Here is an 18,535-nt window from a genome sequence, read left to right as displayed (position 1 = left end):
TATTACTACAGAAACATATCTAGCAAAATTATATTTGCTCAGACAAACTATAAAGAAGGGTTTTTTTGTTTTTGTTTTTTGTTTTTTTCTGGTTGTGGTTCTTACAACTTTGACCACTACAGTTAGAAACGGACAGTGTTAGTATTGGCATTGTTCTGTTAGCTATGTTTTAGAGTAAAGAGCAGCCCCTTAGGACTAAAAATAAGTTTTGATAGATCGGTGCTGCACTCGAGTCCCTTTCCCACAGTTTGCAACTGACCATACAGTGCAATGGAATGGTTACGTTTTTTTCTCGGTTTATATAACCCAGAGAATATTAGTCATTTTTTTTACGTCGTGGTTTCTGTCATCCCAATGATGTTTTTGCTTCTGGCTGTTTGTCCAATCCCATCACTGCTCTCGACTACTGGAACATCACAATCAAGTGACAGAGAGCTAGGACCAGAGGACTGGTGCAGATCACCTCTCGAAGGAAATCGATTCATAGTACTTCAAACAGTTTTACCAAAGAAAATAACCTGTTTATTAGAAATATTCAGAAATTGTATATTGCATCCTGGCTGGATTCAAAGATCCATAACCTACCAGTGAGGATTTGTGATGAAAGAAATTTCTACTGATATCACAACAGGCAAGTTTGCATTTTAACTATGGTCTATATAAATATGTTTTGAGGCCAGTGAGTCATCATCATCATCATCATCATCATCATCATAATAATTGTTATTAGTATTATGTGTTATATAACATTATTTGATACAGTTTAAGTAAAATGATATAATTGAACATCAAGATTGTATTTGGTTTTATTGCTATTCCATATATAGTTTAATAATATTTATTTAATGGCATACGGCATTTGTAAAATTTAATGGAGCAATAATCATACAGGAACAAACACATACCTACATACATACAGAACCTTACATAATGAATCCATTATTTTGTCATTTTAGCTGGGCTAACTGTAATGTGATGTTGTTGTTGTTGTTGTTGTTGTTGTTTTCTTTTGCATTATTTATTGATAAGAATGTTACAACAATTTTCGGCATATCCATTTTGAGCAGGTGCATAATTCTGGAATTCCTGTTAGCAGGCATGACATCATTGCATGAATTGCATGTGTGGTAAAGGGGAATTACAGTAACGCCTTTATATAAAAATGTATTTTAAAAATCCCATCATGCTCACATCAATTAATTGGTTTTAAGCTTGTTTTACTTGGCAAGCCAACATATGAGGCGTGTCTTGGAATAACTTACTGTATTATACCACAATTTATAGATTGGTGGAAAAACTCATTAATCCACAGACTTTTCAGTTTTTAGACATTTTAGGTTGATAATATAAGGATATGTTATTTTAAGAGAATGGAATTTGAATCTGGTGCTGAGACACAATTAAAAATGTTTATTACAGTGATATTTTATGTAAACAAACAAATGGAGACAGGTCAAATATCTATTCATGGGTCTGTTCTAATGATCAAACCAGCAACAGACATTTAGTATAGCACTGTAAAGAGCAGGTTTTTGATTTTTAGGGCAATGGTATTAGTTCATTAAAATAGACTCCTCTATCAGGAAAGTCCAAGAAGTATTCCAAGAAAAGTTCCAGATTTCGAAAATAAAAAAGTACAAGTTGGAACTGAAAAGATAATTTTCTAACAACTCAAAAACAGCCATCTTTTTCATGCGTTTTGTTTTTATCAATAAACAGATCTCTGTATAAGACTTTAAATGAGGTGTACGCTTTCAAACTCTGGAACACCCGAGTTAATAGGCTGTTACTGACACAACTGCTTTGTTTGTTACTGTATTCAAATAATGTGTAGGGAATGTTTTTAAAAACACAGGCTTGTACACCACTTATTAAAAAATGCAGTGGTTTATCATTAAACTGAGGGAAGGATTTGGGTGGCATCTGTTGCAAATAACTATTAACTTCACTAAATGTAAACACAAACTCAGACTCAAAAATAATTTTAAAAAGTTGTTTACACTGAGCACTCATAAATGCATAAAGGTTTTGCCAATAATACTATGAATACCTGTACCGTATACCTGATTGCACACCAATTTACAAGACTGGATGTAAAATGATTTCTTTTAAAAATGCTAGAAATATGAAGTCAGGTACACTTTTTATTTTATTTTTAAATAGTTTAAATAGTAAAGGCTTAAATGTTTACTACATGAAATGAGTTTTCATGGTCTGAAATTAGCCCATTTGGGAAGAGGTATATATTTCATAAAACACAAACATTTATGATGCATTTTATCATTCCGTCTCAAAGGCAAAGGATGGAAAGACATATATAGATGACCACTGCAGCCTTCTTGGGAAGAACTGAGGATTTAGTGCTGTAAATTTAGGTTTTTGAAAACATGCTTTGTAAAGTATTTTGTAGATTCAGGCACTTAAAATGGCGCATGCCTCATAATCTTAACAGAAAACAGACACAGGAAAGCAACTCCAGCATATGTATTGCACAAAGATTTTCTCATCAGTGCTTGTGATGCAGTGACTTTTTCCTGTTGCTAAGTCAGTTGCTAAGCATGATGCTCTGCGACTGCACACTGCTGAATCAAATCTAAATCATTTATTGCACTCACTGCTTTATTGTCTGAGTGGATCTTTTTGTGAATTGGTTGCAAGTCTACATAATGTGAAATGTTCTAATTAGGTGCTTTTTCAAATGTTACATACAGCATTTCCATGGTTTATAAGTGTTTTACAAGGTGATATAAGTAGCCCCTATATAAGTCAATCTTGGAGAGATCTCGATGGCCTGGATAATAAAGATTATGGCAAATATGTATTTTGAACCTTTGTTAACTTCAGAAAATGTCTGTCTTAAAAGGCTGTCCAAACATTGTGTACATTCGAGGTCAAGATTCGACAGTCATCTTACTACATGTTTCCGTGTGCATCTCATTTGCTAGTTTGTAATATTTGCTTGTTTACTTGCTTTGTGTGCTCAAGGCCAGTTTTTTGTCTGTCTGCTTTCATTGATTACAATGTCATCTGACAGCCTGACAGACTACATTTTCTCAGATTTCTGCTCACGAAAACATCCATTGGTATAGGAATGTTAGAGTAATGAAAAAGTTAAAGTTGTCAGACTAGTTGAGTGTTTCCTAGTCAAACAGAAAAAACAAATGATATTATTTACCTTTATAGCATTGCTGTACCAGTAGTCCTTTAGCGTTATCTACTGTAATTACGTTATTCACAGTGAGAATAGTAAACGAATTTCAGCAATATAAAGATGCTAGAATCTACTGCACCATCCTACAACCAAGTAGGTAATGCTAGTTTGATACTAGTGTATGTTGTATTTCTGCTTGTGTTATGTTTCAAATTAAATTGATATTTCAGTCACTTAGTGTATGGAAATAAAACTAATATGCAAGCATCTTGACTATATATTTTTTAGTGTTGGGACAATTATTTAAACATTCAGATGAATATTTGAATAATTTGACACTGAAACAAGTAGGACTATATTTTAAAACTGTATTACATTAGAGAAATACCACAGTAGTAACATTAAAATCTGAACAACACCACATATCAGACATCAGGAAAAAAAAACCCTGGTTACTGACATTTGTGACATGAGAAGAAATCCAGCAGTCCATTTCTTATATAATGAAGGCTGTTGGTATTGTGAGGGGGAAAAAAAAAGTTGTAAACATACATAAAAAAATGCAGGTTGCAAATGGAGGATAATGAAATGAAATGGCTCAATAGATTCATATGTTGCTGTGCATGATGCTCATGGAAAGCAACCTAGCCTCAGCATTGACACAGTCCTGTTACTGGGGAAATGATATTGCCTTGTAATACAAGGATGAACCACCTGGTGAAGGTACTGGATTTTAACAAGAAAAAGAAGCACATTCAAGGCCCTATTCACAAATGTTTTAAGTCATGTTTTTAGGTTATACAGTTCTAAATAAAATACAAAGATGAACCACCTCTTGAATAATGTTTGAATTAATTTATCAACATGGGCTTTAAAAACAGTACCTTACATGCAGCGTTTATTCTCTGTGCTTCTAAACGTTTTAAACTTCCAATCAAATTAAATAAATACATACAATTACATATTGTATATATTTACAGTGCATGCACATGTTAAACAACTGTTGCTGCCTGTGAGCTGCGCTGGGTGAGTTTATCGGTTATCATTAAGCTTGCAATGCAGTCTACAAATCAACAGGTAGGCATATGGCGAATTGACAACTCACGGGAGAATTGGAAATTAGCATACACATTATGCAAGACTAAATGCATTTACAAATACAGAAGAATTATTATAATTGTGTATGCTGGATGGGTTAAATATTACTGTAAAATGCGTTTTCACTATATTCAAATTGCGCTACAGCGTAACCTTACAGAAGGCTGTTGTTAGATATCCAATGCCACGTGTCTGCTCAGTGCCGCATACGTCTGAGGTCTCATTTTTCTTCCATGACAGATTCCCGTGAAAGAAGTGCTGTTTCAAGCGGAATGGGACCTTTCCAAGAGTACGAGGTACCACTACTCTTTGATACTTTAGGAAAATATTAATAATAATGGTCCACTTTTTTAATTAAATGTAACACGATGGGCATTTTTCTTTGGAATATGTTGTTAGAATATAGAAGTGCAGGTACATAATTTCATAAATCAAACGTTTATGTATGACTGCGTTTATTTCAAACAATTGATACCTGAAATGTTGTGATTAAATAATTCTGTCGTTTATAATGAGTACTCTGAAAATAGAATACAATGTAAATTCAGCCTATTTTCTGCTACATAAACATTGAATGCAAACAGGAACACAGATTTACTGCATAGTATGCATTGCTGATACATATGTCATGATACAGATACTGTTTAAATATATGTTTTGCAATGCGTAGACAAACACATACAAGGATTCTAACAGATCAAATTATATTTACTTTTGAACCACTTTCAGACATTTTAAGCTTGTTTAGTTAGTGTTTGAGTCTGTCATAACGCAATACATATGCCTGCTGTGCTGGTCTAAAAAGGAACAGAAGGTGCAAGAGAAGGAAAACGCCCGCAGTCGCATCCCTCGCCTTGTCCTCCGCCCTTACCGCACAAAACAGAAAGGATCGCCGGTGTCAGAGTCACCATTTTCAGAAGAGGAGAGCAAAGATCTGAGTTCTGGGCATTCTGGAAGAACCATTAGCAGCAATAGTTTTTGTTCAGGTAAACTGTTTATTTGTAATAATATGTTGTGTGAGGAACGTAATTTTGATGCCAATGATCTGACAAAAAAATCGAGTTGTTTTATTTCAGCTGTGTAGATAAGGTGTTGTGCAGCATTAAAGTTAACCTTGTACTTGAGAACATTTTGAGATAAAAAAAAAATAGGATGGAACATGTAGCTAAAGATTATTATTGGTCGTTAAGTAACATCAGGAAGTGCAGCCTATAAACTGCTGTCTAAGAAGAAGCTTGTGAAATATTTTCTGTAGCGACACCCATGGCCCCAGTACTGTAGTTTGTACTATGCTATAATATCTCATTGATATCTCCTTTATAATAATGCTGTTTATATCTTATTAGTGATGATTGTTTGTTACATAGTCACACTTGTTTTCATGCTCATCTTGAATTGTAGTTGAATAATTATTAAAAAAAAAAAGATTTTTAAAAAATAGAGCTACTGTAACTGATCATAACTGAAACATTAAACTTATGTTTCAACTGTAGTTTAAATACTGCATAGTCTGATCCCGGTCAAATTAACTAAGGTTTTTTGGTAGATAAATTAAGCACCCCTAGCTGCTGCTATTGGTAATATCTCATAAATCATATCATTGCAGTCATTTTTTTCAGTGATTTTTGAGTGTGAAAATCTACTGACTGTAGAATTTACATAATAGGACTGCCATTTTGAAGTCTTATGACTTTTTAAGTTTCTGCAGTACAGAGTCAGTACAGTTTGAGTTATTGTCTTAATATTTGGTGCACAGCTGTAGTCTATGATTCTCTCAATAAAGTTCCACTAGAAATTAACTGTTTCACTGCCACATTGTCTTAAACTCTGTAATCAATGATTTTCCACATACTGTATCCATTTACTTCATGTTTACAAGTCATTAAATCTGATATTGCCCTTAGATCCCATTTCTAGTTTTATTTTATTTTTATGACTTGCATATTTGACTACAATGTAAAATAACTTCACATTTTATAAATACATTCACAGACAAAAGTATTGTCACCCTACACTTAACATAGCCAGTAATTAATATGACAAAGACCAAAATTCTAATAGTTTAACAAACAATCTTTATAAAAAATAAAAAAGCACTTAAGCAATTTCAAATATTTGTTCATGACAAAAGTACTGGCACCTTTACTTTAAAAGTGTAATAAAACTAATTAAAAATTATATTAATTGATCAAAAACCATTACACAGCAACTAAGATGCATTATGAAGTCAATAGCCAGAAAAAGTGGTAATTATTTCCAACATCTGTTGAAAAAGAACGTTTTGGCAACACAGCAGATGATTTGCAACACAGCTAGACAAAGGAGTTAGATTCAGGTTTGAGAAAAGCACTTGTAGCAAACTACAACAAAGGAAATGGCTGCAGAACAGTATCAAAGAAATATGGAATACCAAAATCCACAAACAGAGCAATAATAAAGTACCACAGAATAAATTCAACTGAAACGCTTAAAAGAAGTGGACAGGTACAGCAAGGACTTATTGAAAGATTTAGAAGCATCAGGCATAATAGTGCATGAAAGACCTGTACACAGGCACCTAAACACAGAGGAGTTGTAATATGCACGTAGACCTCACTGCAAAACACTTTTAAAGAATTAGAAATATGAACAGGAACCTGAAGCATTCTTCAACAAAATGATTTGGTTCAGTGAGACTAAAATATAACTTTTCCCAAAATTGGACCAAATGTTTGGAAAAAAAAAGGGAAAGCCTTCAAGGAAGAAAACCTTGTATCTACAGTTAAAAATGGCGATGGTTTGATCATGATTTAGCAGTTATGGGATTGGAGACATTCATGTGACTGAAGATCGAATGAATGCAGCCATGTATCAAAACATTCTACAACGTTCAATGATGTCATCAGCTTGTAGGCTGATTGGCAGTTTGTCTTCCAACACAACAACGACAAAAGCATATGGCTCACTCAACTGTGGAATTCTTGAACAAAACTAAGATTAAAGCTTTGTAATGGCCTTCACAATCACCAGATCTTGATCCAATAGAAATGCTTTGGACTGATCTGAAAAAAAAACTGTAGCCAAGCATTGTATATTAATGTCTGAACTGAAGGAAAAATGCAAGAATGGGCCCTGATTTCACCAACAGGATGTAATATACTGGTTAAGAATTATCATAAACGCCTCAGAGCAGTAATAAAAGCAAAAGGAGGGCACACTAAATACTAAAGCAAGGGTGCCAGTACTTTATTCATGAACAAATACTTTAAACAAGTTTGTTTTTTGGAGAAAGATTATTTGTTAAATTAGTAGAAATTGTGTATTGCATAAGTGGTTAATGTTCACTAAACGCTTGTCTTTAATCTGTTACCTTGAATTACGGTATAATACACGTAGGGAGCCAATACTTTTGTCTGCGACTGTAAGTTTGTACCCAATGTGACCCAATGACAATACTTTATTAAGTTTTATAACTAATTTGTGATAATAAGTTGCATTACCGCTACCTAAAATCACCTTAGATTTACAGTATGTGTTTCACACATATTGTTAAATGTATTATTATTAAAAAATATATTATCTTTGAGTTTAATTTTAATGGGGTAATAACCAAGACTTAAAAATACATTTTCTTACCTCTCATTAATAGTATACATGTATTGTAAGTCCCATATCATTTTTATTTCCAAACTATATTTTTGTAATTAACGCAGTAGATTGATTCCTTGTGCACCAGGTATTAGGACCCCACCTTCAGTGGAAGCTCCCTTTAATGTACATAAGTGGTGCTGTGGCAGGATAAATGGACTTCACCAGAGTCAAAGTGATAACTAAACAAAAAAAGCTAAACAAAAAGAAGGTTCATTTCTAATTAACTATGTATTAGATTGTTGCTAGTTTCATATAACATGCAGCTTTAAAATCTTTGCCATTTGATGTCTGTTTTTGTTTTTTCTTTTAGCTTAAATGTGACCCTATTTTAGCACTTAAGAAAGAAAATAACGGGTTTGCCATTCTACTTTGTTAATTATGCTAATTAGATATTACAGACTATGCAAGACTAATAGTAGGGGCTCTTTTGGCAGGTTCCATATTCCAAGAAACAGCTTTTTCTTGAAGAACAGTTTTAAAGTGAATATGAACTATTTTCCATCTCTGAAGGAAATAGAGATGACATTTATTGAGCATTGGTCAACTATCCCTCCACGACAATTTGGAGACTTCTTAATTTAATCTGTGGTTTCCTGGCTGCTCATGGTGGCTCTAGACAATATTAGGGAGTATTATGGAAGACGTTTTTTTAAAATCTTTCATCCCTTATATAATGTCTTGGGGCTAAGGTCATTTCTGTAACAAACGACATGTTTTATTGAATAATTTATCTGTTTATGTTGCCCAGATGATACCGGATGCCCAAGCAGCCAGTCAGTGTCCCCTTCTAAGACACCCTCAGACACAGAAATCAGCCCAATAGGGTTTCCTTCTCCTGGTGAAGAAAAGGAAAATGTAAAGAAAACAAAATCCGATGCCATGGCTGAATGGAACGCTCCTCCTGAACGCTACAAGAGGGAACAAAGGCCATGTCCATTACAAAGAGGTAGGAGTGATGATATCTGTGTTATGTAACCCCCTGAACACCCAGACACACTGATTTTTAAAATGCTGATAATACTTAGATTATCTGATGCAACTGGGGAGAGTGTAAGCAACAGACCTTGTCATAAAAGTTCTTGTCATAAAAGAGTCTTGCTGACGTATTGTAGTACAAAAAGCTTACGTATACAAAAGCAGGAATATTTGTGGCTGTTATATTTTTAAAGGACCGCATAATATAATGCTGCTGTTAAAATAATAACACAGAAGATACACAGACTGTTGTCTAAATGCTTGTCAAATTTTAAAACAAGGTTTACTTTTAATACTTCTATGCACGAGGCATAATCTTGTTCTGCAGGTGCTTCTTCTGCTGGTCCCCAGTGTTCTTTGTGCTCCATTTGGCACATATTCAGTCTTGACCTAGAAAGTTAGGTTTTTTTTTGTATATTTCTGTGTAGTAGAGATATAGCGGTTATGATTTTTCCAAACAGAAACCGACATCTGCATAAAATTCTAAAATGAAAGGTTATGACAAGACCTACCTGATTGATTGTGGCAGCCCTCAGTGCAGTGTTTTTGATGAAAGGTGCTGGTGCTACTAGCACTGCAGGCATACACAAACGCTTGAGTTGAGTCTGTTAAATTACTCTGTCTGGACCTAATAAAAAAAATGTAATAATGATGCTAACTTACTAAAACAGCCAAATGCAAAAGTATTATTGAAATTAGTTTTGTTTGTCTGATAACTTTGTTGCTGCATTCTATCAACTTATTGATTGAATTTAAGTGTAAAGGCATATGGACATTTATGTCACATGAGCTGGAGTTCTACTTGTACACGATTCTCCACTTACAGCCGACTGCAACGACAATGTCGATGTCTATTAATACATTATTTTATTATTTCTACATTGTGTAAGGGTATAATACATTGGTATGGTTGATGCAGTAACACTATATTGAGCTTATTTGTCACAGTTAAAAAAATGGCATGTGTGTAATAATGGTAGGGGTTCCCTTTGGCTGCACAAATGCAGTTTGGATTTTCGGTTCTAAACTTTAATTTCAGTTTTACCGAAAACCGATTGGACGTCAACAACAGCTGAAGTTGATAACTGACTTGTATTCTTACTGTGTAGTATTTGTAAAAGTCTGTAAATAGCCTTGTGACTTCAAATTTGGTTACACAAAACCACATCATGTTAGCTTACATAGTTATTATATCTATGGAGAACAAAAGCTTGGTTACAAATTAAAATACTTAAAATAAATACTGTTTACCCACAAAAACACATAGTTTAGTCAAAGCTAACTCTTTATGATAATACAAATGTATCATGCACACAGTTGTAAGTAGGTCAAATTCTTTTGAGTGCATAGCAACTTTTTTTTTTTATTTTGCAAATTAAGACAAAATGTTGAGATCAGGAGAGTTACTCCATTTTAAATACAAAATATCTTAGTCTTATTTCCTTAATTGAGTCTCATATGCATATTGGCATGTATGCAGAGGATTCGTTCAAATATATGCTACCCAGGCTTTATATTTTATGCTGTATGAACTGACTATGATTATGAAAATGTGTTGTCAAATAACTATTTTGGTGTGGCAAGGGTGCTCAATGCAATTTAAAAAGCAGAAAATAGATTTTTAAAACATTAGTTACAACACCTTTAAGAAGGTGAGGTTTCTAATTGAAAAAGCTGACAACAGGTTGCTAATTAAGTGCTATTGATAACAGGTGAGTCATTTTAGCAGAGGCTAATTATTGCTTCAAGGTTTAAATAACTGTTTATTCTTAGAACATAGGTAAAGCAAAATGTACTGTTCTGAATTGTTTTTATATGCATAATCTTATATTATGATAAATGCACACCAGACATATACTTTCATACTGGGATGTATAAATACATAAACAAAAACTGCTTTGTATAGATACAAACATTTTCAATTATCTTTAAGTGTACTAACTAATTGGGGTAGCTTATTAATTGCACTGGGAGTTTGGTCTCATCTTTTTTTTTTAAAAAGCAGTGAGTTTAATTTATTTTGTACAAAGCAAAATGGTTGTGGCAAACTCATTCAGTTTTTCCACTGGTAAGTCTTAATGCTTGCATAAAATCTTGGTTCTTTACAATTACAGAAAAAAAGCTGTATTTGTTGCTAGAGTGTTATGCTTTCTCTGTTCCTAGAAAAGCTGAGATTAATTAAATTTAAATTTGTTGTTATGTCGCATTGTAGCAACCTTTTGTTTCTGTTATCAAATGCAAGTGTGGGTGGGTGTTTTTTCCTGTTGGAATGCATTCAATGGTTATGCAACGCCTCGGCATGTATTCTCTCTGAATGTGCTGTTCGTGACAGCTGTCTATAGAATCTATTTATTTTTATATGCTAGCAGAGTTGGCATTGAACACCATGACTGAAATGAAGTCCATGCATTAAATTTGTTTAAATATATTTGTAGCTATTGTAATCCTGAACAGTCTTCCCTACTGGATTTCTGCATGTAATGCTTGCTGGAAGATGTGTTTTGTTTTTTTTTTCTTTTGGTATGCAGCCAATGTCTGCCATTTACTAACCCTGATCTGCAAAATATCTACTGCAGTATACTCCCTCTTGTATGCACAAGATCTACTGCAGTATACTCCCTCTTGTATGCACAAGATCTACTGCAGTATACTCCCTCTTGTATGCACAAGATCTACTGCAGTATACTCCCTCTTGTATGCACAAGATCTACTGCAGTATACTCCCTCTTGTATGCAGACCTTCAAAGGCAACTAATAACCTTGTCTGCATGGAAATGGAAATCCATTTAGTAATTATTCCCCTGTGAGGTTTTTAATCATAAATATTTCATGTGCATTTTTTAAAGGGTTCAAAGATACTTGATATAGTTGGCAAAGCTAGAACTGCTTTCAGCACACATTTAATGTTTGTCAATGTCCTCAACTCTTCCTGTATGCTTTGATAATGCCGTCACTGTATTAAAGATGGAAAAATGTCAGATTTTTATATACCAAAAGCCATTGGTAATTGTTTGATCAAAAACAAGACTAAAAGGCGAATCAGGAAGGTTGATTTGGTGGAAAATGTAACTTTATTTACTTTAGAATCAGAATTTTAAAGTATTTACTGCAAATATTTCAAGAACATTTGATGAAAGGGTGAAGAACTGCTGTTTTTAACTGATATGACAAGCTTGAGCTAGGTAAATGGTAGGAATCAGGCTGCACCCTGATGTGATGACAAGCTGACACTGCCAGGGCATATCTTCAGAAGATCTCCTGGAGTGTTGTAGGAGCTGTGTTAAGTCATGGATAATAGTAATCAGATGATCACATGGCTCAACAGAGAAGCTGCTTAGATTGAGCTGGTGAAATTGGATTATACGAAAGCCTCTACATCTGCCATAGTTTATTATATTAGTAGGAGGGGGTGATTGCAATTCGTATTGCTGCTTTTAGTGATTTTTCTAGCCATATTATCTTGAGGAAATGCTAGTGCTCTGTAAAGGTTTTACATTTAACACATACAAGCATCTGTTTAGTTTATTCCTACGAAATGTAAAAAGTAAGTTGGCTTATTTGTGCCATTTACGGCAAACCACAATATGTGAATGTGTAGCCCCGGGGGACATCCGTACATTGTACCAGTTACTTAAGAACAAATTAATACAATTGCATTTAAATACAATTTGATTTGTTAACTTGTTGTATTTTGTGTTTGTCTGGTATAGGCAGTGAAGCTGACTTTAGTTCCTCGAGCAGTACAGGCAGCATTTCAGCACGGGAAGCTATGGCTGCGTCAGGAGGCAAGAAGTCCTCTCTTACTCGCAGGTACCCCTCGTCTTGAATTAAGTTGTGACTGCATATAAGAGATTGCCTTGAATATTCATCTAAGCATTTAAAATGTTCCATTTAATCCCGGTGACAAATGTGTGAATTGTTGAATATTCAACGGTTTGTGATTCTATAAATTAAGTAACAACAGGGGGCTCCTGAATGGCGCATCCAGGAAAGGCGCTCCATGTGGAGTGCAGGATGTGCTCTATAGTCTGGACGTCGCCGGTTCGAGTCCAGGCTATTCCACAGCCGACCGTGGACGGGAGCTCCCAGGGGGGCGGCACACAATTGGCCGAGCGTCGCCCGGGGGGAGGGAGGGTTAGGTCGGCCAGGGTGTCCTCGGCTCACCGCGCACCAGCGACCCCTGTAGTCTGGCCGGGAGCCTGCGGGTTGCCTGTAAGCTGCCCGAGAGCTGCGTTGTCCTCCGACACTGTAGCTCTTGGGTGGCTGCATGGTGAGTCCGCAGTGTGAAAAAAAGCGGTTGGCTGACGGCACACGCTTCGGAGGACAGTGTGTGTTCTTCTTCGCCCTCCCAAGTCAGCGCAGGGGTGGTAGCGGTGAGCTGAGCTTAAAAAATAATTGGGAGAAAATAATAAAAATAATTGGCAAAGACTAAATTTAGAAAAATAAAAATAAAAAATTAAGCAACGACAATGATCTTTTTAATAAAAATATAGTTTTATTGACTCGTAGCAAATCTGTCCCTCCAGTTTTGGAAGTGCTTCATTGGATTTCTGTAAGGTTTAGAATTCCCTTACACAAGGGAGTGGCTCTACATTACCTTCCTCCTAATACAGTGTCTGAATCCAAACCTTCTTGCATTCTACATACTACAGTCACAGGATTATTGCCCGATTTTTTATTTTGATAAAGCTTTTTTGTGTGTGTCTGTGTTTATGGAGTGGGGGGTGGGGGGTGCCCCTGAATGAGCTGTAAGTCTGTATTGTATTGTTTTGAAGCAATGTAGTGCTCTGATAACACAATGTTTTCTGCAGACTAGAATTTCAATTTTAGTGTTAATGTCAAATGTACAATACATATTATAAAAATGTTCATTTTGTTAGCCGTGGTCCTCATGGAAAGACAAACCCCTCAACGCACAAGTCTGCTGTCAGCCCAACTACAGCACGTGACAAGGAACTGTTATCTACATTCTACAGAAGTCAGCCACATACAGCATCATCGCACAGCAGCAGCAGTAATTCTGGATCTTACAAAGGAAGTGACACCAGCCCCACTATAAGGTGTTTTTATTTTTTTACTCTGTCATTGTGGTATATGTGTAATGCCTAAATAACATGCTTTTTAAAATGGGTGGCAAGCACTACAGTACAAATGCACATCCCCAACAAAGGTTTAACTTTCAGAATCAAAACTTTCATAACTGATTTAAAAAAAAATAGCTGTGAGTTAATTCCTTCATGGGCTCTAAATCAGCCTACTGAAAAGGTATGACACTGTAAACCTTGCCAAAGGGTTAAGTTTGTTAACCTGTTGGATACATAAGGGAAGTGACCCAGAAGCTGTAAGAAATGACAAGCTTGTAAATCATTTTAAAATGCCTGTCATGGTTGCATAGAGAAAGTGTGTGTTTAAAAAAAAAAAAAAAAAAAAAAACTCTGTCCCGGTCTGCTTCATTAGACCTGTGGTTCATTCTCAGATCTCGTTGGCTGCCCACTCATATTCAAATGCTGTGGGATGCACTGTAGCTAGGATATTCTGCACATTTTTTTTTTTTTTTTTTTTTTTTTTTTTGCAATGGTGAAGCCCAGGTTTGAAAGGTTCTACTTCTCAGTAGGTATAAACCTAATACAACAGTAAATGCGTCTGACGTTTTACTTTAAAGCCAGAAGGATAGAGAATAAAAATAACTTATGATTTGTAGTCTTAGGATACAGTAAAAGTAGTTCCGTTTATTCCACAAAGATAATACAACAGCAGCAGTCCATTCAAAGTTGATGTAATGTTTGGAAAATAACTTGGTATAAAGGTGTTTCCGCAGTAGTTCAGGGTAGTTAAGTAAACATGTTGGATGTATTCTTATCCGAGTCTGTGTTCACCAGTCAGTGGAAATGACTGGTCTATCATCAGGGCAGAGATAACCACAAGCAAAACAGACTTCTAATTATGCAGTTACATGTATACAGAAGAAAGGCTGTTTGTTTCTACTTTCAGGGGGGATACAGCAGTCAATTGGGGATAATGAGATATCTACAAGTGTCTCAAACTTAACTGCAGTCCCTCATTAGTAGAAAAACGGAGCAGGTCTGTAACTGATAAACCCAGTGCAGACAATGCTGGGATAGCTACTCCAACCCAGGGTCAGCATTTCTTTAATGACGTGACATGCCAAAGTTTTAAAGTGTGTGTTTTATTTTATAGCTATAGAAGAACAAGCACGGGTAGATATGCTTCCTGTGGTGACCACCATGGCATTAAACCACCAGCACCTGAGCAGTACTTGACTCCTCTGCAACAAAAAGAGGTTGCCATTAGACACCTTAAAACTAAACTGAAGGACTCTGAGACCAGGCTTCATGAAAAGTAATTATTTTTCATCTCCAAATTCAATAGTTTGTCTGTTTTTTCTATTCATCTTTCTTTAAGAGTAAAACATTTGCTACAGGGGATCCCAGAGTGGCTCATCCAGTTAAAGAGCTGCCGCTGGGAGCGTAGGATGAGTCACACAGCTTAGACGACGCCAGTTCGCCAGGCGCCAGGCTGTGCAAAGATGAACTTTGCTGGGGACCCCGAGTGGGGCGTCATATTGGCTCTGACACTCCCGGGGTTGGGGATGGGAAACTGTCAGGGATTGCTTTTCCTCATCGCGCAACAGCAACTGGCGAGACACCAGGCACATTCAGAGTGGCTAAGAGGCATGGCTGGTCTCTGTTCTCCAGGATCAGTTGCCCGCCCACCTTTGCACTGTTTGATATTTACAGTGTAAAAGCGATTCTGACTTTAGGCTTGTGAGATCAGAGGACGCGCAGACACCCTCAGAACGTCTGTGCTGCCTGGGGAACTCGCTGTGATGAGGAGAAAAAAAAAACATAATTGGACAGTCCAAATTAGGGGGGAGGGGGGAGGGGGGATAAAAACAAATTAAAAAAAAAAAAAAAAAAAGAAAAACAGTCGATTAGCCAAGTGCTGTTTTGGATACATGTTGAGTTTTAGTTAACATAGAAAAAATGTCAAGTTTGGTCCGGATTTAAACTTTTTTTTTTTACTGCTACCTGTATGTAGTGGAATACTTGTATTGCACTCTACCATTTTATAATTTAGTGAAGTCTATTTTTAAAGATCAACTTTGATGACTCTTAATCCTGCTCGTGTTCGCCACTAGGGTTTATTAATGGGCCTCTATACCATATTTATGAATTGCATCTCTAATATACTGTGTCCTTTTGGTACAATAGTGGTAGTAAATTATTTCTGTTTAAGATTATGCAACTTACTATTTTTAAACTTGCGATTCTTTTAAGGGAAACTGAGATTGAAGAACTGAAGTCGCAACTGGGCCGCATGAGAGACGACTGGATTGAGGAGGAGTGTCATAGAGTTGAAGCTCAGTTGGCCCTTAAAGAAGCAAGAAAGGAAATAAGGCAACTGAGACTTGTGGTTGAAACCATGAAGAACAGCCTAGTGGAAAAGGACAAAGGGATTCAGAAATACTTCATTGACATTAACATTCAAAACAAGAAGCTGGAGTCTCTGTTGCACAGTATGGAGTTGGCTCAGAGTGGATCTTTGGCAGACGAGCCGACTCTTGACTACATTTGTACATCGCCAGACAAATCCTTAGCTGGCAGTTCAGCCTCAAAGATGGAAGATGGCATGGCACTGGAGGACCAAGCAGCTGAGGAGATGGCAGATAGTGGCTTGCTTGTGAACGATGAGATGGCAAACAGGACGGATTTCTTTGTGATGTCTTCTACAATTGAACCAATCGATAACTCCCAAATAAAGTTCAGTGCGGTTCAGTCCAAGATAGTTAAAAGCACAACTTCTAAGAAGATGCTTGCCCTGCCTTGTGGTAATGTCTCCATGACTGAAGGTAAAACGGTGGTGACTGAAAAAGCCATTCAGACTGATGTTGTCCCCTGTACTCCTGATATGCAAAAACTTCTCCTGCATCTGATGAAATTGCAATATATTGCCACATTTCCTTCAGCTGCAGCTAGTTCTTTCCCTGAAAACCCCAAAGCAGTACTAGACTTAACTCCTAGTGATCCGAATTCTGCTATTTTGGTGTCCCCTGAGAAATCTGAAGATTCGGGCATCTGTTCAGAGTCCATTGAAAACCACATTATGAAGGAACTTGATTTCGATTCACTGCATGAGGTATCGGTTGGTAGTAATCAGCAGACCATAGCAGTTGTGGAAAGGCAATACTGGAGCAGAAGTTTCTTGCTGGATTTTCTGGCAGTAGCTGTTCCAGTTGTGCCGACAGTGGCATGGCTATTTGCAACCCAAAGAGGAGGAACTGATCCAGTTTATAACATTGGTGCACTGCTGCGTGGGTGCTGTGTTTTGGGCTTGCACACTCTTCGTCGTGCACCTTCCACCATGTATCGTCCCAACATTCAAACCCCTAACACCCACTAAATGCACGAGTCTAATCAAAAGCACTTCAATATTAAAATGGTTTTATATAATGCAGGAGATTTCTTTTTTTGGGGGGTACGGTCACTTTGTAAAGTTTTTGCACTGTTTCATTTATATAAAGTAACTGATATGGAAAGTTGCAATACTTAAAACAAAGAAATTGAGTTATGTGCATAAGTTGCCCTCAGTCCAATTGTGGTGTGTGTTGATATCGAATACTGCATAAATGGTTTCAATGACTATTTCCCAAGAAATGTCTGCTTTGTAATGCAATGTACGTTTTTTGGGGTGGGGGTGGAAGTGACAGTGAATCAGAAAGCTGTGTACTTGGATGTTTACAAATATTGTTATGTTTTAATTATAGCTGTTATTGATGCAAATTAACTTAAGAAATGCTGATATCCATGTGTACAAATGTCCATACCCTGCAGCCAAAGCTTAATGTTGATTGTTGTTTGCATTTCTGGTGATGAGTTTGATTTCCATTTTTCTTTGTGCTAGTGTATTTCAACTGTTTTGTATTTGTGCATACTAATGTCTTGTGTAAATGCTAAGATGCTTAAAGTACAAATGAAACCTGTCAATGTGCCTGAGCCATGTGCAATATTTTATTTACATCAAATGTAAGAATATTTATTAAAGCATGCTAAAACAATGTAGTGTCATTCTTTTGAAATAAATGCAAATATGGGCTTACTGCAACACGGGAGTTACTACAATACATTTGGGATACAGTTTATGAAGCTACAGTGCAGAATAGCTACAATTTAATCGGTAACACTTTTTTTATTATTTAAGGTTAGGTTTCAGATTAAAACACTTTTCTTTCTTTTTTTTTTTTTTTTTTTTTTTAAACAACTTTTACTTATGAAATGGCATTTAAACCACCCTACCGTTATTGTATACAGCAATTTTGCATATACAGTACTGAGTGTGTGGCACATTATTTTCTTAAATTGAATTGACAGTTATGTGACTATACAAAATGTTGCACAACCATGTTGATAAACAACAACACTGTCCACAAATATGCAATCTGATTCTTTAAAATGGCCAGATGAAATAACATTCGAAACAGTGAGGCAGGAACAGGTCACGTACAAGTTGACAAGTGGAGCCCACTCATGACATCAGTTATATAAGTTCCCAATAATCGTTTCAGCTTCATCCACACATGCTTTATGACTGATTACTAGAAACAAGTCGTGCCTTCCAAATCATTCCTAGATCCGGCCTAACAAGGACATTTCAATAGACACT

General features: G+C 36.1%; 1 protein-coding gene across 4 annotated transcripts; it reads left to right on the top strand.

The window, feature by feature from the left end:
* The first annotated feature begins 409 nt into the window (after window positions 1–409).
* Window positions 410–17,930, top strand: LOC117435418 (syntabulin-like). Of its 4 annotated transcripts, none has more exons than XM_059012701.1 (8): window positions 416–631; window positions 4,490–4,545; window positions 5,055–5,235; window positions 8,628–8,825; window positions 12,565–12,664; window positions 13,831–13,914; window positions 15,053–15,214; window positions 16,153–17,930. In XM_059012701.1, the coding sequence occupies exons 1-8, from the start codon at window positions 601–603 to the stop codon at window positions 17,273–17,275; spliced, it is 1,935 nt and encodes a 644-aa protein (XP_058868684.1). In that variant the 5' UTR covers window positions 416–600; the 3' UTR covers window positions 17,276–17,930. The 4 variants fall into 4 exon arrangements, with proteins under 4 accessions (XP_033914441.3, XP_058868684.1, XP_033914440.3 ...); XM_034058549.3 differs by having other exon boundaries at window positions 419–631; window positions 5,061–5,235; window positions 13,735–13,914; XM_034058548.3 differs by having other exon boundaries at window positions 419–631; window positions 13,735–13,914.
* The last annotated feature ends 605 nt before the right edge of the window (window positions 17,931–18,535 follow it).

The sequence above is a fragment of the Acipenser ruthenus genome, chromosome 3 (assembly GCF_902713425.1).
Source record: "Acipenser ruthenus chromosome 3, fAciRut3.2 maternal haplotype, whole genome shotgun sequence".
Taxonomy (NCBI): domain Eukaryota; kingdom Metazoa; phylum Chordata; class Actinopteri; order Acipenseriformes; family Acipenseridae; genus Acipenser; species Acipenser ruthenus.
This window is presented reverse-complemented; position numbering and strand designations above follow the sequence as displayed.

What these genes read in the sequence shown, in the direction of transcription:
- LOC117435418 (XM_034058548.3), top strand. Translation starts at nt 601, where the DNA reads ATGAAAGAAATTTCTACTGATATCACAACAG. An exon ending in TTCTACTGATATCACAACAG is followed by an intron (nt 632 to 4,489) that starts GCAAGTTTGCAT and finishes CTTCCATGACAG; the next exon opens with ATTCCCGTGAAAGAAGTGCT. An exon ending in GAGACCAGGCTTCATGAAAA is followed by an intron (nt 15,215 to 16,152) that starts GTAATTATTTTT and finishes GATTCTTTTAAG; the next exon opens with GGAAACTGAGATTGAAGAAC.